The following is a 20,124-nucleotide window of genomic DNA, read 5'->3' on the forward strand; positions in this document are numbered from 1 at the left end:
AGAATCTGAAGCAGGCTCCAGGCTCTGAGCTGTCAGCACAGAGCCTGATGTGGGGCTTGAACCCACGAACCGTGAGATCATGACCTGAGTTGAAGTCGGACGCCCAACCGACTGAGCCACCCAGCCAGGCGCCCCAAGAAAGTCATTTTTTTTTCCTTTTTTCTGGGTGATGGAAAGAATATATGTGAAATCTGGAGCTGATGGTAACTGATTTGTAACGAGGTGCTAAAAAAAAAAACACACAAAAAAACGAAGACACAAGCAAAGGTGAGAGATGGAGAGAAAGCTGCCTGGGTTTTCTAAAGTGCTTCAGGTCCTAAGCCCAGTCTGCTGTTTGAATGTATTGCAACCCATGAATTACAGGATACACCAATATCCCTCTAATAACACCCCCACATTGAGGCTTAAAAAGCCCCAACTGATTTGTTATTTGACCAGAGTCTCAACTAATCTACTGTGTTTAGACAGAGCCCATATAGGAAGGAGGAAAATGGCACATGGAACTATAAAGTAGCAACAGCTATAATGGAAAATCTAAGTGCCAGGCTTTGGTTTATAACCTTAGCGGATGGAGGTAAGGGTAAATCGATTAACATTTCACAGAATTACTCACTAAAACTTTAATAAACATTTACCAGATTGAAAAATGAGCATGTACAAAACCATGTGGCCCCGATCGTGGTGCTCAGCTTTCACAACATAAGCAATGTTAATTAATACTTTCATTAATCAATGCTTATTAGACAGTCATGCCCTACCTCTTTTCTCTCTTCCTCCATGTATTAACTATAACTTGCTAACTTAACCATCCGGTAAAATGCTGTGGTTGATCATCCATAGTACACCCTGCCATCTTAAGTCTCCCGACTCAATTATCAGTGTTCCTCCATTCCATCAGAGGGGTTGCAGCCAAGATTTGACTTGCTGAGATAGGTGGATTGGTCTCTTTAAAGGGACTCTCATTGATCAGGCAGCTCCTGCCTAGAGGTCAAGGACTGGAGCAGTTGGTGGAAAGAGGGCTTCTCCTTTTCCAGCTGAGATTTTGGTAGGCTTGGCTATTGTTCAGTAAGATGCAGACTCCTCTCTGGCTCCAGGAATGGCAAGCAGCGCTCCTTCTGGGGATGCAGCTCAGCTGGTACTTCCACACTAGTTATTGAGACAAATGGATACTTCTTTGATGACTAACGGGGCTGTGGGTCCAGGACATGCTCCAGCATCAGGTGGCTCGTAGTCCTCTTGCTGGTGGGAAAGGAAATTGGCGCAACCTCTATGAAGGCCAGTTTGGCACTATCCATCATACAAGTGCACATACCCTCTAGTATAGAGACTCCAGTTCTTGGAATTTACCCTACACAAACACATGTGTAAGAAAGAAAAATGTGTAAGACTATTCATTGCAACAAAAGATTAGAAATCCAAAAGTCCATCATAGTGAACTGGCTAAATAAATTAAAGTACATTCAAACCACAGAATACCATGCAGTTATAAAAAAGAATGAGTAGGCACTTTATCTACTAATATGGAATGACCTCCATGATATATGGTTAAGTAATAAAAGTAATGTGCAGATGTGTTTACATAGGAAGCTGCCATTTATGCTTAAAAAGAACTCTGCATATTCTCTTGGATACAAATAAAAAAGATCTCTTGAAGGGTGCATAAAAAGTTATAAAAATGGTTGCTTCTAAGGTAGAATTTGGTGGTGGATGTAGGAAAAGGATTTTCACTTATACAACTGTCTATGCCATTTGAATTTTATCAGATTTGTAAGTCTCCTCATTTAAAAAAAGTAAGTTACTTAAAAAACAGGGGTGATTTTTTTCAACAGTACTTCCCAAATGTTAGTCTATAAATCAGAGAATGCCCATGGAGAATAATTCACCCTCCATGAAATCAGGTAACAATTATGTGTGCATCACAATCCTGAATTTAATTTAATCCTTTATTCTTAAGTACTTTGTATGGAGGTGTTAGTAGATAATAGTTATCAATGTACTATTTACACAACAGGCAATATTAAAGGCTGGTATCATTATATCAATTCCTCAAATTTGGAATCCTGGAATTTAAAAGCACTGATTTAGAGTTAGCTTTTGTTCTCATGTTGAATAATCTATTTTTACACATTATTTCGAAAGGCATTCCTCCTGTGTATTTCATGATGTCGACTAAGTGATGAATTATAGCTGAAGGCTTTTCCACATTCATTACATTCATAAGGCTTTTCTCCAGTATGGTGTCTCTGATGTTTCTTAAAGGATGAATCATGCCTGTAGGCTTTTCCACAGCGGTTGCATTCATATGCTTTCACTCCTGTATGAACAGTTTTATGGTTGCTAAGGTGTATCCTCTGTCTAAAGGCTTTCCCACATTCCTTACATTTGTAGGGTCTCTCCCCAGTATGGATTCTCTGGTGATGCGTTAGATATGCTCTATGACTAAAGGTTTTACAACACGCAGTGCATGCATAGGGCTTCTCCCCAGTGTGAATTCTTATATGTTCACTAAGGTGTCTAATCTGTCGGAAGGTTTTCCCACATTCATTGCACGTAAAGGGTTTCTCTCCAGAATGAGTTCTCAAATGCTGGATCAAGCTAATGTTCTGGCTGAAAGCTTTCTGACATTTATCACATACATAGGGTTTCTCTCCAGTGTGAGTTCTATGATGCTGATTAAGAGATGAGCGATGCCTAAAGGCTTTGCCGCATTCTTCACATTCAAAGGGTTTCTCGCCAGTATGGATCCTCTGGTGTGTAGTAAGGGATGCACTTTGGCTAAACGCTCTTCCACATTCCTTACATCTGAAAGGTTTTTCACCAGTATGAATTCTCATGTGTTCAGTAAGATGAATGGGTTGTTTGAAGTTTTTTTCACATATATTACATTCATAGGTTTTTGTTCTTATGTAACTCGGATGATTTATCAAGTCTAATTTGTATTTATTCCTCTTTCTAGGTGTATCACATTTACGGTGCCTCTGTTCTATCGTAACATTTGAACTGACAATATTTTCCCCGAATTTGTTAGTTTCTTGGTCACTCTTCTTGTGGGTCAGGATGGCGTGTCTTATATCTCTTCCATGGGATTCCTGGTGCTCTTCTAACTCGCCATCATATTTAGAGACTTTTCTCAATGTGGAATAAATGACATCATCTCTCAGGAACCCTTCCATCATAATGCCATGATATAAGTGTTCCTGTAAAATCTCATTCTTTGAAGCTGATGTACTGGTTTCTGTTTTATTCTTCAAGTCTGAAAGAAATGGAAAAAATGCACATAACTCATATTCATTATGCTTCAAAAAGTCAATTACTATAGTGGATATGGAATAGAGATTTAGAGAACTACACATATAAAACACATGAGACTTTGATTACATTTGACCCTTGAACAACATGGGGGTTGGGATATCAACCTCAACACAGTAAAAAAAAATCCATGTATAACTTCTGATTCCCACCGAAACTTAACTACTAATAGCCTACTGTTGACTAGAAGCCTCACCAGTAAATCAATTAACACTTACTTTTTATGTTATGTGTATCATATACTAGATTCTTACAATAAAGAGAAAAGAAAATGCACTGTAAAAAATCCACATATAGGGGTGCCTGCGTAGCTCAGTTGGTTAAATGTTTGACTCTCGATTTTGGCTCATATCATGATCTCACAGTTCAAGAGATCGAGTCCTGTGTCGGGCTCTGCACTGACAGCATGGAGCCTGCTTGGAAGTCTCTCTCTCCCTCTGTCCCCACACACACTCCCGCCCCCGCTTGTGTTCTCTCTCTCTCTCAAAATAAATAAACATTAAAAAAAGTTGACAAATCATTTCATTAAAAAGAAAAACTCCAGGGGTGCCTAAGTGGCTCAGTCTGTTGAGCGTCCAACTTTGGCTCAGGTCATGATCTCATGATTGATGGGTTTGAGCCCCACATCAGGCTCTGCGCTGACAGCATGGAGCCTGCTTCGGATTTTCTGTCTCCCTTGCTCTCTGCCCCTCCCCCACTCACCCCCTCCCTTTCTAAAATAAACATTAAAAAAAATCCACATATAATAGGCGGACGCATGCAGTTCAAACCAGTATTGTTCAAGGTCAATTGCACATTTAAAAATGGTTATGCAACATGGGGAGATAATGGGAAGTTAAGAAACAGTAAATAAGGTAAATGTGTGATTTTATACAGAGAGTAAAATTTGAGCACTTCAGACATGCTCTAATACTAAATAATGAAATTTCAGAGCTATGTCTTAAGAATATCTTTTCTTGACAACTACTTTTAGAAAACAATCTCAGAAAGATAAAAAAGATGTCCCTCTCCCCACACCAGCAGGAGATGCTCATTCAAAAACTAAGGTCTGAACTAAGAACTTTCATGAAAACATTAAGCTTTTATCGAAACTTGTATTAATATTTGCTTTGTTCTATTTCCTGTGGTTATTAATCTGTCCCTAGAAATGTTATTTATACAAAGGAGACTTGTAAGAAACCCAAACTGCTATATTACCATTATTGCTATGTTCTCTGAAAATATCTTTTAATCTCTACAGTTTTGACTGGGTTTTTTGATAATCTGTTGTACCCATTACTAATATTTCAACTGATACATCTTTATTCTTGAAAAGTGTAACTTTTTGTAAGATTTTTCGGTCAACACAAAAGGATCAATAGTACTTCCAAATTCTTAATGAGTAAAGGCAATAATAAAGTCTATGTTGTGTAGGCTTCTGATTCTGGTCCTGAAAATGGGAGGTGGAAGAAAAGAAGACAGAGCAAGAGAGAAGAAGCCTTCTATGTCATGTCCTCTTTCCCAATTCAATATCCAGGCCTGAAGAAGGACCAAACTACAGACGAAGAGATTTTTAACATTTAAAAAAAAATGTTTATTTCTTTAAAAAATTTTTTTAACTTTTATTTATTCTTGAGAGAGAGAGAGAGTACAAGCCAGGGAGGGGGAGAGAGAGAGAGGGAGACACAGAATCTGAAGCAGGCTCCAGGCTCTGAGCTGACAGCATGGAGTCTGATCGGGGCTCAAACTCATGAACTGTGAGATCATGACCTGAGCCGAAGTTAGACGCTTAACCAAGTGAGCCACCCAGGTGCCCCAAAATGTTGATTTATTTTGAGAGAGAAAACACATGCATGATGGGGGAGTGTCAGAGAGAGAGACGGAGAGAGAATCTCAAGCGGGCTCTGCGTGGACAGGGCTCAATCTCACAAACTATGAGATCATGAACTGAGCGGAAATCAAAAAGTCCAATGGATAACCAACTGAACCAGCCAGGCATTCCAAGAATTTAACTTTGAATGAAGTTGTGAGTTTTTGTTATTGCAGTAAACTAAAATGTTTTAGTAAAATCAAACTGTTCTTATTATTTAAAGCGACTGGAAAATCTAAATGAAATTCATGGTAGCTCTTATTTTCATTATTATAAGCTGAAAAAGAGAAAACCCAAGAGAATATATAAACAAATTATTGGAATTAATAATGGAGGGGCGCCTGGGTGGCGCAGTCGGTTAAGCGTCCGACTTCAGCCAGGTCACGATCTCGCGGTCCGTGAGTTCGAGCCCCGCGTCAGGCTCTGGGCTGATGGCTCGGAGCCTGGAGCCTGTTTCCGATTCTGTGTCTCCCTCTCTCTCTGCCCCTCCCCCATTCATGCTCTGTCTCTCTCTGTCCCAAAAATAAATAAAAAACGTTGAAAAAAAAAATTAAAAAAAAAAATTATTGGAATTAATAATGGAATGAAACAAGGTGGCTAGCTATAGGATCAATATACAAATCCAACTGTTCTATTACCATACACCAGCAACAAACAGAAAACATAATTTAAAAATATATACCATCAAAATAGCAAAATAAAAGGTCTTCAAGATGAATCTAACAAAAGAGATGCAATATGGACAAGACCTTTATATGGAAAATTCTGAAACTTTATTTAAAAAAAAAAGTTAGGAAATACTAATGAATGCGGCAATATACCCTGTTTCTACCTAGTAACACTCAATATCATAATATTAATTCTCCCCAAAGTTGATCTATAAATTCAATTCTCTTCCAATCAAAACACCACCAGAGTATTTGCATGTGTGTGGGTGTGTGTGAAATTTCATGCATTCATTATATAATTTGCATGGGGCTAATAATGAGGACAATTTTGAAGAACAAAGTGGGAGAACTACCTTGACCACATATGAGTTTCACTGTGAAATACAGTGATTACAACAGCTTGGCATTACAGTAGGGCTAGAAGAGAAAAATGGAACAGAATACAGTGCCCAGAACAGACACAAGTATATAAGGAAACTTGATAGGTAACAGAGTGGTATTAACTATTAAATACATGGTTCCTGGACTGATTATCCATGTGGAAAAGGCACCTCACACTACACATAAAATAATTCTAGGTGAATTAACTCTAAATATGAAAAGCCAAACTTAAAAATATAATATGATATATACATCCTTTCTATAGATCAAGAAAAAAAAAACAGAACTGGCAAAGTAATTTACGTAAGAGAAATCTAGATGGTCAACAGACATGAAAAGTATGCTCCTCTTGCTAATAATGAGGAAAATGAAAGAAAACGGTAAGATACCATATTCACCCACAAATTTAAATAATTTTAAAGTTTGACAAAGCCAAGTGTTGACAAAGATGCTGCACTCTGGAAAGTCTTAAGGCTTGCCGAGGGGAGATACGTATTGGTGCAACTGCTTTGAAGAGCAAGTTGGTAATATCAAGCAAAACGAAGGTGCATATACTCCATGACCCAACAGTTTTGCTTCCACATCGCAGAGAAATACTTGCACGTGTACAAAAGAAGACACGTACGGGAAGACTTACTGCATCTTGGTAACCCCCAAATTTAGAAACAATATGTCTATTAACAGGAAAATAGATAAATAAATTTATTTATTTATTAGTTCAACAGAAATAACTAGAAGAAGATGGATAAATATCAATTGTGTTGACTGAGAAAAACAAGTAGAAGTATATACACCATTTATTTAAAGAATAAAAACATGAAGGGGCACCTGGGTGGCTCAGTCGGTTGGGCGTCTGACTTCAGCTCAGGTCATGATCTCACAGTTCATGGGTTCGAGCCCCACACTAGACTCTGTGCTGACAGCTCAGAGCCTGGAGCCTGCTTCAGATTCTGTGCCTCCCTCTCTCTCTTTGCCCCTCCCCTGCTTGTGCTCTCTCTCTCTCTCTCAAAAATAAATAAATAAACTTAAAAAAAAAAAAAAACCCATGCAAAATACCACCAAATATTGTTCCAGGATATACACACGCAGTGAAAGTATGAAGACATATAGGAGAATGACAATATTTAAACTCCGAAAAGTTGGTTATTTAAAAAAAATTTTTTTAATCTTTATTTATTTATTTTTAATTTTTTTTTTTTAACGTTTTATTTATTTTTGAGACAGAGAGAGACAGAGCATGAACAGGGGAGGGGCAGAGAGAGACGGAGACACAGAATCGGAAGCAGGCTCCAGGCTCTGAGCCATCAGCCCAGAGCCCGACGCGGGGCTCGAACTCACGGACCGCGAGATCGTGACCTGAGCTGAAGTCGGACACTTAACCGACTGAGCCACCCAGGCGCCCCAATCTTTATTTATTTTTGAGAGAGAGAGAGAGAGAGCACGAGCAGGGAAGAAATAGAGACAGGGAGAAACAGAATCCGAAGTAGGTTCCAGCTTCTGAGCTGTCAGCACAGAGCCCAACACGGAGCTCGAACTCATGAACTGCGAGATCACGACCTGAGCCGAAGTTGGATGCTCAACTGACTGAGTCACCTAGTTGTCCCCGAAAAATTGGTTATTTTAAAAGGTAAAAGGGGAATAGCAGGACTTCAACTCTTTTTTCTTAACCTAGGTGGAAGCTACATAGAAATGTTATAATGTTCTCTATGCCTTTCTGAACACCTAAAATATTTCATAATAAAGCAAAGTTTAAGGAGATGGTTAAAGACCACTTAACTGTCCTGTGGCAATTTCTCTTGCAAGAATTTTCATACAGTTGTTACAAAAAATACAAAAGGTAGATAAATAAGTTAAAAAGAGAGTGAGAATCAAAGCTGAAATTGTAAAATGAAAATTGGTGGAAAGTGGAAACAGAATGTAAGAGAGAAAATTAAAGATCTATCGAATGCAGTGAGCCCTAAAAAGAGATGTGTTTTCTGTGAAGAGAGACCGTGTACATCTGACTGCTCAGAGAAAGGCGCTTTCGATTTGCAGAGTTCAGGATACTGAAGAAAAGAGGAAAAGTCAAGTTCAACCTAAATTAAGACAAGACTCCCTGCCCTCCAACTCCAGAGAGACTTTGCAAGGTGAGGTGAAGGAAAGGGATGATGGAGGGAGGGGTGACATCAGGTTTAGTGCATGCCCTGTCCACTGCCTTCAGCCTTCCCCACAGCCTGGGGAGACTTCGGGGACTCTGGCCTACATATTAAAAGGTACTATCTGACTTGGTCTCACCTGAACTGGGATCTCCTGGGCCTTCTTTCTCTGTCATCCATGGCTCTTGTCCTTTCTCCAACTGGGATATCACACTAGGTTTAGAAAGTTGATATCCTGCTTATAAAGTAAAAAAACAAAAACAAAAACCAAACAAACAAACAAAAACCAGAGTATGAATGTTTACACTGAGTTCTAAGAACATCCCCAGAATTCTTTCTAGTCCTCTGGCAGCCAGGGTCTCTGAAGATGGAAAGGGACACCACAGAATGTCTTTCTATTCTCGCTCTAACAAGTAAAGCGGTTCCCCCAAGGAATGAGACATCTCTAATACAGAACTCAAGGCCAAGCTCGAAGGAATCCACAACATTTGATAATTTGGAATTAATGACTTTCCTGTAACAGACAGGTTTTCTGGGTGAATGTTCCGCCCATCCTTACCCACTGACAGCAGGTTCCCATAGTTCTCCAGCATCACCTCCCGGTATAGATTCCGGTGAGCAAGGGGCAGTTGTCCCCACTCCTCCTGGGTAAAGTCCACAGATATGTCCTTGAAAGTCAGCAGTTCCTAGAATATCAAATATATTCCTTTTCAGACAAAGTCCACCTCCATCAAGGTCCAAGGAGTTCTGACAGTATTCTAAGTTCTGAGGGATTTTAAACTAGTTTTACTGGCAGCCTCCTCTGGATGTGTTTGAAGATCCTCCGGAGACTACCATAAATACATAGAAAAACAGAAGGTCATATGGGCCTTAGAAAAAAATTAAGCAGGATAAGGAGGAAACGGAGAACCACATGAAGGTAGAGGAGGATCTTTTATGCAAGGTGGTTGGGGAAGGCCTCTCTAAAAGGGTGAGATTTGACCACAGACATGAATTCAGTGAGGGAGACCTATGTGGAAATCTGAGGGAAGAGCATTCCAGGCAGGTACAAAGGACCTAAAGTGAGAGCACCCTTGGCTTATATGAGGAACAGCAGAGTGAACAGCATCACTGGTGGCAGGTTGGTGAAGGGAACAGGAGGAGAGGAGGACAGAGGGGCCAGAGGGAGAGACAGAGAGGCTTTCAGCAATTATTGTCACAAAGCCAATGTATTGCTACTGAGCTTAAATCCTGGGGCTCATTGAACTGGAGTTCAATGCAAAGATGAACAAAACTGGAACTGGAGTCTAACCCCATCCTAGCTCAAATAGTTGAAGAGATAATAAAGATCAGCCCCCCAGCAGTGGTGACATGGGTGTTTGTAGTTGGGTTAGTCAGAAGTGAACTCCATCAAATAAAAGCTGTGTCTCAGCCAGAGCTCAGCCACAGCTCTAGGGAGAATATGAATAATCAGTCCCTCACTTTAACCACCAGACAGAGGAAAGAACTTAGTCTTTTGTAAATAAACAAACGACACACATATGTGTATACACACACACACACACGTGTATGTATACATATATATGTGTGTACATATGGATGTGCGCACATATATATAGTTCATCCCCCACTATTTTTTTTTTAAGTTTATTTTGAGAGAGAGTGCGTGTGTGTATGAACAGGGGTGGAGCAGAGAGAGGAGAGAGAGAATCCAAAGCAGGCTTTGTGTGCACTGTCAGCACAGAGCCTGATGTGGGACTCAACCTCATGAACTGTGAGATCATGACCTGAACTGAAATCAAGTGTCCCTCCCACGCCTAACTGACTGAGCCACCCAGGCATCCCTCCCCACTGTTCTTCAATACCAATATCTCAACTACTAGAAAAAACTGTTACACATGTGAAGAAGGAGGAAAATGTGACCTATAATTAAGAAAATAAAAGGGCACCTGGGTGGCTGAGTCGGTTAAGCGTCCGACTTCAGCTCAGGTCATGATCTTACGGTTTGTGAGTTCGAGCCCTGCGTCAGGCTCTGTGCTGACAGCTCAGAGCCTGGAGCCTCCTTCGGATTCTGTGTCTCCTTCTCTCTCTGCCCCTCCCCCCTCACACTCTGTCTCTCTCTCAAGAATAAATAAACATTAAAAAAATTAAAAGAAAAAAAAAAGAAAAGAAAAATCAATAGAAGCAAGCCCACAGGTGACTAAGTCTTTGGAATTAGCAGACAAGAAGTTTAAAGAAATTATTAAAATATGTTAAAAAATTTACAATAAAATATGAATACAGTAAGTGAAAACATGGGGGTAACTAAGAGGAGAGAGTGAGAGAAATGCTGAAGAACTAAATGAAAATTCTACAAATGAAAAATACAGTATCAGAAAAATTCATTAAATGGACTTAATGGCAGCAGAATGGCCTGAATGGCCCGATGAAGACAAGATCCATGAAACTTAAGATAGGTCAATAGAGGGGCGCCTGGGTGGCGCAGTCGGTTAAGCGTCCGACTTCAGCCAGGTCACGATCTCGCGGTCCGTGAGTTCGAGCCCCGCGTCAGGCTCTGGGCTGATGGCTCGGAGCCTGGAGCCTGTTTCCGATTCTGTGCCTCCCTCTCTCTCTGCCCCTCCCCCGTTCATGCTCTGTCTCTCTCTGTCCCAAAATAAATAAATAAAAAAAAAATAATGATAATAATAAAAAAAAAAAAAAGATAGGTCAATAGATATTATTCAAATTGAAGCACCAAGAGGGAAAAAAACCAAACCTGGGATAATACCAAGTGGTTTAATAATATATATAATTAGAATCTCAGAAGAAGATAAAAGAATGGGCAGAAAAAATATTTGGAGAAATAAAGGCTGAAAATTTTCCAAATTTGATGGAAAAAAATCAAGCCACAGATCTAAGCTCAGCAAACCCCCAAAATAATAAATTCAAAGAAAACCAGCCCTACATACATCACAGTAAAACTGCTGAAGAGCAACGATAAAAGATCATGAAGGTAGCCAAAAGAAGGTGGGAAAGGAGGAACAAAAAAAAAAAAACACAAGTTGGTATAAAACAAACAGAAAGGCAGGTCACCTATAGGGAAATAATAGTAACAGCTGACTTCTCATTCCAAACGATACAAGCTAAAAGATCATGGAACACTTGTAAAGTGCTTAAAAGAAAAAAGTCACCCTAGAGCTCTCTATCCAGTAAAAGATCCTCAAATAGAAGACAACAGAAAGACATCTTTAGATCAGCAAAAGCTGTGAGAATTCGTCAGAACGCCCACACTACAAGAAACGTTGAACGACTTTCTTCTGGTTGAAGGGAAATGATGCCAGGCAGAAACTTGGAATTAAAAGAAGGAATGAAGACTGCAAATTGGTAATTATGTGGATGGTTATGAAAATAACTTTTTTTTTTCCTTTTCTTAATTTCTTAAAAACGATTTACTGCTAAAAACAAAAATAAGAACAGGGGCACCTAGGTGGCTCAGTTGGTTAAGCATCTGACTCTTGATTTCAGCTCAGGTCAGGATCTCTCAGTTTATGAGTTCGAGCCCTAAGTCAGGCTCCTCACTGAGTGTGGAGCCTACCTGGGATATATTCTCTCTCTCTCTCTCTCTCTCTCTCTCTCTCTCTTTCTTCCCTTCTCTCTCTCTCTCTCTCTTTCTCTCTCTCCCTCCCTCTCTCTGCCCCTCCCCTGCTCATGCTTGCCTTCTCTCACAAAATAAGTGAACTTTTAAAAAACAAAAAACAAAAATAGGAACAATGTACTGTGGGGTTTTAATGTGTAAAGTGAAATATATGATGACAATATACAAACAATGGGGAAGAGTAAATGGAAATACGGGGCTTCCATGCCATATGTGAAACAGTATAATATTAATTCAACTGTGATATGTTAAAAACACATATTATAACGGTCAGAGCAACCACCACAAGCAAATAAAACAAGTATAGCTAAAAAGTCATCAGAGGGCATAAAGTAGCATACTAAAACACTATGCAATCCAAGAGGAAGCAGAAGAGGAACAAAGAAACAAAAATGGGTGAACAGCAAAGAGTAAGAATATACATTTAAGTCCCACTGTATCGATGATTATGGTAACTGTAAATGCACTAAACGAGCAAGACACGGCTATATCTAAGGCCATACTTTAAGTATAAAAATACAGATAGGTCAAAAGTAAAAGAACTGAAAAAGCTATACAAATAATAACTAAAACAACAGTGGAGGAACTATAATAAATCAGACAAAAGTGGGCTTAGGAGAAGGAATATTACTTGCCATAAAGAAGAGACATCTCATGATGATAAAGTGTCAGTTCATCAAGAAGACAACAATACTACTTGTTAATGTATCTCATAACAGAACTCGAAATAGAGCAGAACTGACAGAACTGAAGGAAGATATAGACAAAACCACAACAGATTTCAACATTCCTTTCTCAGTAACTGATACAAGTGGACAATAATGCATCAAGGATACAGATTTGAACCATCTATCTGCCAACTTAATGGACATTTATAGAACACTATACCTATCAACTGCAGAATATACATTCTGTTTTAAACTTTTTATTTTGAGGTCATTATAGATTCCCATGCACTTATAAGAAATAACAAAGAAAGGCGCCTGGGTGGTTCAGTTGGATAAGCATCTGACTTCAGCCCACGTCATGATTTCACGGTTCCTGGGTTCGGATTCTGTGTCTCCCTCTCTCTCTGCCCCTCCCCGGCTTGCTCATGTGTGCTCTCTCTCGCTCTCTCTCTCTCTCAAAAGTAAATAAACATTAAAAGGAAGAAAGAAAAAAAGAAAGAAAGAAAGAAAAGAAAAGAAAAGAAAAGAAAAGAAAAGAAAAGAAAAGAGAAAAGAAAAGAAAAGAAAGGAAAGGAAAGGAAAAGAAAAGAAAAGAAAAGAAAAGAAAAGAAAAGAAAAGAAAAGAAAAGAAAAGAAAAGAAAAGAAATAACAAAGAGAAGTCATGTACTCTCTACTGGGAGCAAAGCAAAGTTCTGATTGGAAAGGAGCCGGAGGGAACTTTCTGAGATGGTGGAAATGGTGTATATTTTGGTTACATGGTATATACACATGTCAAAATAGAACTACACATTTTCGGGGTGCCCAGGTGGCTCAGTTGGTTGAGTGTCTGATTCTTGATCTGAGCTCATGTCATTATCTCACGGTTCTTGGATTGAATCCCACGTCGGGTTCTATGCTGACAGCACAGAACTGGTCCCTGCTTGGGATTCTCTCTCTGCCCCTCCCCCACTCATGCTCGCTTGCTTGCTCTCTCTCTCTCTCAAGATACATAAAAAAACTTAAAAAAATATATATATACAGGGGTGCCTGGGTGGCTCAGTTGGTTAAGCATCTGTCTTCGGTTCAGGACATGACCTCACAGTTCATTGGTTTGAGCCTCACGTCGGGCTCTGTGCTGACAGCTCTGAGCCTGGAGCCTGCTTTCGATTCTGTGTCTCCCTCTCTCTCTGCCCCTCTCCCGCTCACACACTCTCTCTCTCAAAAATAAACATTAAAAATTAAAAAAAAATTAATTCTTTTCCCAGCACTAAGAATACCATCAGTTTTTGATACATGTCAAGAAATGAGGAATTCCAGATAAGTGGAATATAGAGATAACTCTTTAAATAGACTATTAGTCCTTATTCTTATTGCTTCTTCCTTATTACTGTAAATAACTTTGAAATGCATTCAATCCTAGAAAAATATTAGCATCTGAATCAGCGGAGGAAACTGGGATTGTAAACAGCTGAAAAAAATTGCCCCATTACCAAGCAAGTAAATGCTTAGAGATAATTTCAGATCCTGTACCATCTAATTACAGAACCCAAGTCCTTTTCACTTAAAACTCTCCTGCCGTCGGATAATATTTCATTTTGAATAGTCTTCCTTTCTTAGTCATTCTACAATTTTTCTCCTGTCTTCCCTATGCTTCCAGTCGACAGTGAGGACACCCTGTAATAACTGTCCATTTGTCTAACGTGTGTGTGCTATGTGGCCACACCACTTCTTCCCCACTCACTTCTCCTTTGGTTTGATCTCTACTCCTAATACTATACTAAGGGTCACCACATGAAGTCCACTAGCGAAATGGGTACATCGCCTAAGAATGTCAGAAGGTTCTTGTCACTTTACGAAGTTTGCTTTTGAGTAAAAATACTCAAAAAAGAAAGTTGACGTGTATCTGAGACCCCAAGTGGCATCTATTTGTTTTTAGGGGCTGGAATTCTAGCATTCATTTCTCTCTCTCTACAGAAATTAGCACAATGTTAAATCAAGATGTTGGCCACAAACAAGAGTTACAAGGAGGGAAGCCACCGTGAGTAGGGGAATCGCCACCACTGCAGCCCAGTTTTCTGTACAACAGCAACCTGCACAGAGTTCCCTATGTTGAATCTGTTAGCCCCACACTAACAAACACCTCCAAACTCCTCACACTCCAAAAAAAAAAAAAAAAAAAAAAAAAAAAAAAAAAAAAAGGCGAGTTATAGCCTTGAAAACCAAGCAGCAGGTCCAAGAAAATGAAAGGAAAACCCAACCCACCTGGGATTCTGCTGCTGGAGGTCCAGAGGTGACTTCAGCCTTCAAACTTCTTCTCTGGGTCTCCTCAGCATCCTGAGAGAGCAGAGCTAAAGAAGGAAAAGAGCCATGAGGTTTATATCTCCCCAAATCCCCCAAAAAGAAAAACTGCCTGCAGACCTGCTGAACAGGCTCCTCTCTCAAAACATTCACAGAGAGGGACATTTCGAGCAACTCAGAGCAGAGTGGGGGGGGGGGCTCCTTAATAAGCAGGGTCTGCAGTGCACTGCTTTGAGCATTAATACTTCCCAAAGGGCAACGCTGGTCCAAAAGCTCAGACCAGGCCACTCCTCTGTTCAAATGTTTCTGGTTAAGAAAGAAAATCCAAACCTTTCCCATGGACATCAGGCCCTCTACAACTTGCCTAAAACACATTTCCCCAAGTGTTAGTTTTCGCTAGCCACCATCCTTTATCCATTGTACACATACACTGACCACATTCTTAGCCCTCAGACTCGACTGGTTCCCATTCTCTGAACCACTCTTCGAGGCACTCATTTCTGTATCCTTTTCCCAAATCTTCTACAAAAAAATGGAAGACCTCTTTCAAGGCCCAATTCGGTGCTATCTGCTTTGTGAAAATTTCTCCAATAAATATAATCAGAAGAATGTTTCCAGTCTTTTGGCGTCCCAAAGAAATTTACCATAGCACTTTCTTAGGCTACCTTCTATTATTTTGCTCGGGGTATGTGTCTGTCTCCATCAATTAATAATAAGCACTGGAGATCATTATTCATTTTTCCATCGGTCAAGATGCTTTAGCAAAATCCCTGCCTCACACCGCTAGCTTACATACCGGCTGAACTTGAAATGTTAAAGGTGTGACCTAAGAGATCATGTGAGACACACGAATTCCTCTGTCCATCTATCTATCTGTCCCAACCAGACTACCAGATAATGTATAATCGTGGACGTTTCCCCCTGACCTCCTGGAAATCGAGAGTCACCAAATAGGTCATTCCTTCCTCTCAGAACTACTTGTGGAAAGCACTGGCTTTGGGCCAAAATGCCCAAAACTTATGAAGGAAAACCTTGGGGGGGCTTTAAGGAGTAGAAGCCTTTGACCCCACTGTCTGTGACAATCACAATACCCGGGAGCCGCTGGTGGGGAACACTGTATTGTCCTCCTGTTTCTTTATCCTCCTGTTTGCTTTTTTATCCTCCTGTTTGATCCTCCTGTTTGCTTTATCCGGGAACTGGAGATGGGGGCAGCATGGAGCACATGGCACAAGGAGCTGAGAGCCCAACATCTGCCCTCATAGCTATCCTCGTCCCAAAAGCCACAAGCACGAACCCCAGAGACCTGCTTTCCTCCAATTTTCTCCCCAAGAGACACCTCAATGAAATGGGTACCTATCCTTTCACACACGAATTGAGAATTCTGCTTTCCCTTCATCAGTCTACTCTCACCTCCTCCTTCAAACATCTTCGTTACATCCTCCCACAGGGGTGCCCCCTCCTTGGCCTTCTTTGGATGGCGCAACTTCACCCAGGTGCTGGCCTCCGTGGGCAGGGTGATCAGGAGCTGCTGTAGCATGACGATGCCCACCCAACTGGGCGTGTCCACTTCTGGTGACGAAAGTGCCAGAATCTCTGCTGAGAGGCTTCACAGGTATACGGTCTCCTCTGACCACAATCTCCCGCCCCCAGAACTTTGGTGTGTCCCTGCAGCACCAGAACCCGGGGGTTCCTAGAGGCTGATGTGACCTTAACAACTGTGAAAAACTGACTTCTCTCTTAAATTAAGGAGCGCCTCCTTGGGAGGCAGCCAGTTGAGCAGTTTGGAGTGCATGCCTCTATAGTCTTCTAGAGGAGCAAAAGACAGAAGAGGAGGGATCCAGAAGCACTGACCACACATCCAGAACTCCAGAACTTGAGGAAATATATTTTAAACTGCAAAAGATCCGAAAATAAAGATTTGGCATCAACGTGGGAATAAGTATAATCAGTGTTCTTGGATGTGGCTGTTTCCCAGTTCCATACACACATCCATAAACAGCCAAAAAGGTATAAAAACAAGCATAGACCCTGTCTTGACTTCCCTCCCAGTAAGCTGCACCCATCTTCTGCCTGGATACAGACTTAGTGGAGTTAAGAGGGCAAGCTTTGAATTCAGACAGTTTAGGTGAGAATCCCGACACTTGTACTTAAAAGCTCTAAGACACTCGAACTCTCTGGAGCTTCCGTTTCTTCATCTATAAAATGGGAATAACAATTGTACTTTATAGGGCTGTAATATTAATTGAAATAATGTCAAGGATACAGAAAACCCTTGATAATAAATATTGCTATACAATTTTTGCTTTACCACAGCATTATCTTTTCCAGCTACTTTTAAAAACAATTAGAGATCTACATTTAAAGTTCATTACAAGTGTCAGAAGTGATGGAATAATCACACAGCTGCATTTTCACCTGACCAAACAGCAACAGGTACATTCCCCAACCACGCAGATGCCCAGCAGCGGGCAAGTCCTTTTGGCCTGTGAAGATGCCTCCTGGTTTCAGAAATGTTAAAACTGGGGGAGGGGGATGGGTTCAGATGGAGGAAATACAGCACTTCGAGTACCATCAGGACTACTGCAGAACTGTTTGCAACAGGGAAATCCGGAAACGACTCAAATCTATCATCTCATCCAAAGCCCCCCGCATCTGAGCAGGTGCCTCCACAGCCACCTGGTCCAGCGTAACTGGGGCCCCGCGCGTAGACCGAGCTCCGTATAACGGGAGCTGGCCCAACTTTTTGAAGTTTGCAAGGAAGGGTAGGTAGCTTACGGGCTCCCCCCACTGGGCCCCAAGCTGTGCCCGCTGCAGAGAAAGGAGCTGCATCCTGCAGGATGGAGCATGTGGAAATATCTTGCCCCGGAATACATAAAAGTAAACGTCTAGTTACCAAAGTGGGGAAACTTTCGAAGCAGCATTTGGAAGCTGCCGCTCCTCACTGCTCCCGGCCGTGCCTTCCCGGGACGGAGGCTGCACACCCGCGCATCCTCCCACTCACCAGCTCGGCCCCGGACGCTGCTGGGACCAAGGACGCGGCCGCGAGAGCGCTCGCTCCCGAGGCTTTCGGCGCCACAGGGTGTCTCTTCAGAAGACCGGGCGGTAGCGGATTTTGTTCTTCCCCCGCCTTCGTAGACCGCATGCCCCGCTCACCGACGATTCTCCAAAGCACGCCCAGCGTTCCCGCAGGCTTCCTTCGGGAGCCCGCGGACCTCGGCCTCCGCCCCGGATGCGGGGCTTTTCCCGGTCCCCCCGGGGAGCCTGTCTAGGGCCGGCCGCCGCACCGCATCTCTCCGCCGCCTTCCCAGGCGGCCTTCCTCGGCCGCGCTCCGGGGCGCGGGGCTCCGCGGGCCGCAGTGGGAGGGCTGTCCTGACCCCGCTTCCCGCAGACGCGCGCGAGGATACACCTCGCGGGCACTCGCTCTGACGCCGGCCCGGCAGCGGCGGCAGCCGGCTCCACCCGCCGCCCCGCCTCGTGGGCCGCAGCCCGGCGTCGCCCGGGGCCTCCGTCCTCCCGCCGCGCCCCGCCGTCGCCCACGCCTCAGGTCGCCCCCCGGCGCCGCCGGGCCCGCCCCGGGTCCGGCCACCCCACGCGGCCGCGCAGCCCCCCGCCCAGCGCGCGCGCCTTCCGGCGGCCCACACGCCCAGCTGCCGACTCCGCCCACGAGGGGCCGCCCCGTGCCCGCCCCCTCCCGGGAAGCCGGCGCACCCGAAAACCCGGCGCTGGAGCGGCGGAGCGCGCGCGGGCGCCCAGACCCCGGGGGCAGCCGCCAACCGGCCCATCGCGCGCGGGGCCAGGCGGCGTCTGGAGAGACCACTTGGCCCTCCAACTCTTCCGTGGGGAAACCCCTTGTCATTCCGTCATTCATTCCTTCACCAAGTATCTTGAGTGCGTGTCGTCCGTCCTACACTGTTACAGGCTCTAAGCATATGGCAGTTATCAGAATGGTCCCTGCTTTTTTGGATCTTAATGCATGGGGAATTAAATAGATAATGTTACACAACAAAAATTCAACCCAGTACAGTTGAAGATCTAATTCGCTTTATTGATTCACGGAATGGGGTAGCATCCCCATCTGGCAAGTGGAACGGAGCACTAGGTAGTTGTATAAAATAGGTTTTTATAGGAGGGAGGGTGGGACAAGGAAGTTATTAGCAAAAGAACAGAAAGGATTGGTCCCTGTAAGGTCACCTTACCTTAGGGACTAGGGCCCAGGGTCTAACTGGGGGGATTAACTCATTTTCCTTTGGGGGTTGGGGAGGGCCCATGTGACATACTAGCTCATTTGTGCTAGATCAGGAATCTCCTGATTGACTTGTTAAGACTACATTTCTGGGGGTGGTTGGCACTACAATTAGCTTAGGTATTAAGCCCCGGTATAATGGGTCCATTTGGAGCCTGTGGTTTTCTTTTTAACAGTAATAAATTTACAAAATAGGTAGCACCCCAGATGATGATGAGGGCTATGAGGAAAGGGAAAGCAGTGTGTGAAAATGGGATAATGACTGGAGTTTCTCTTCTTGGAATAGTGGAGCTAAGATATTTATATCAACCCACCTCAGAAAACAAGAAACACTAAAGTCTGGAATATTTATTTTTAATGTTCTTAGAGGAGTGCATTAGTTTGCTAGGGCTGCCGCAATAAAATACCACAGACTGGGTGGCTTAAACAACAGTAATTTATTTTCTCACGGGTCTGGAGGCTAGAAGTCCAGGATCCAGGTCTCAGCAGAGTTAGGGAAACTGAACGGACTCTATTTTAGACAGGCTTCATCTCTGCTATTTCTCTGCCAGGCCCCATTTACTTCTGTTCTGTATTTCACCTTGCATCTGAGTAAACCAAGGAAGCTATGTTCCCACTCCAAGGGGGGAAGCAAGAAAGTTATTCATTCTCTGAGTTTCATCCTAGGCCCCCATATACCTGATAACATCTAAGAAGAACCAGATCCCGAGCTTCAGGACATTAGGTTTGAACAAACTTCTGTTGACACTGGCACCCATAATCCCTATCTTCAGTGACTTATAGAATAACAGCTATTGTCCACCTGACACTCCTTTGATCGGACCTAGATTCCTAAAAGAACACATACCCTGGACCGCTTACCCCCAGCAACAGGCAGACTCACTTCTCCCTTTACGAGTCTCTCAGATACTCTGCCTACTATGCTCTATCACTTACGCTACTCAGTAAACTCTGCTCTCACTTCCTCCTGGCTTGAGTT

General features: G+C 42.6%; 1 protein-coding gene across 4 annotated transcripts; it reads right to left on the reverse strand.

The window, feature by feature from the left end:
• Nucleotides 1–605: 605 nt before the first annotated feature.
• Nucleotides 606–18,376, reverse strand: ZFP69 (ZFP69 zinc finger protein). Of its 4 annotated transcripts, none has more exons than XM_047083608.1 (6): nt 17,903–18,376; nt 16,312–16,470; nt 14,866–14,951; nt 8,902–9,028; nt 8,482–8,580; nt 606–3,253 (listed from the first exon to the last, which is right to left on the reverse strand). In XM_047083608.1, the coding sequence occupies exons 2-6, from the start codon at nt 16,436–16,438 to the stop codon at nt 2,121–2,123; spliced, it is 1,572 nt and encodes a 523-aa protein (XP_046939564.1). In that variant the 5' UTR covers nt 16,439–16,470; nt 17,903–18,376; the 3' UTR covers nt 606–2,120. The 4 variants fall into 4 exon arrangements, with proteins under 4 accessions (XP_046939564.1, XP_046939562.1, XP_046939563.1 ...); XM_047083606.1 differs by having other exon boundaries at nt 16,312–16,794; XM_047083607.1 differs by having other exon boundaries at nt 16,312–16,794; nt 17,795–18,376.
• Between the last annotated feature and the right edge of the window lie 1,748 nt (nt 18,377–20,124).

This window comes from Lynx rufus, unplaced genomic scaffold, assembly GCF_022079265.1.
Source record: "Lynx rufus isolate CCGP_SWC_20201006 ecotype Redwood Valley unplaced genomic scaffold, mLynRuf1.p SCAF_2, whole genome shotgun sequence".
NCBI lineage: Eukaryota > Metazoa > Chordata > Mammalia > Carnivora > Felidae > Lynx > Lynx rufus.

What these genes read in the sequence shown, in the direction of transcription:
- ZFP69 (XM_047083608.1), bottom strand. Translation starts at nt 16,438, where the DNA reads ATGCTACAGCAGCTCCTGATCACCCTGCCCACGGAGGCCAGCACCTGG. An exon ending in GAAGATGTTTGAAGGAGGAG is followed by an intron (nt 14,952 to 16,311) that starts GTGAGAGTAGAC and finishes TTCCTTCTTTAG; the next exon opens with CTCTGCTCTCTCAGGATGCT. An exon ending in CCCAGGAGATCCCAGTTCAG is followed by an intron (nt 3,254 to 8,481) that starts GTGAGACCAAGT and finishes CATTTCTTTCAG; the next exon opens with ACTTGAAGAATAAAACAGAA.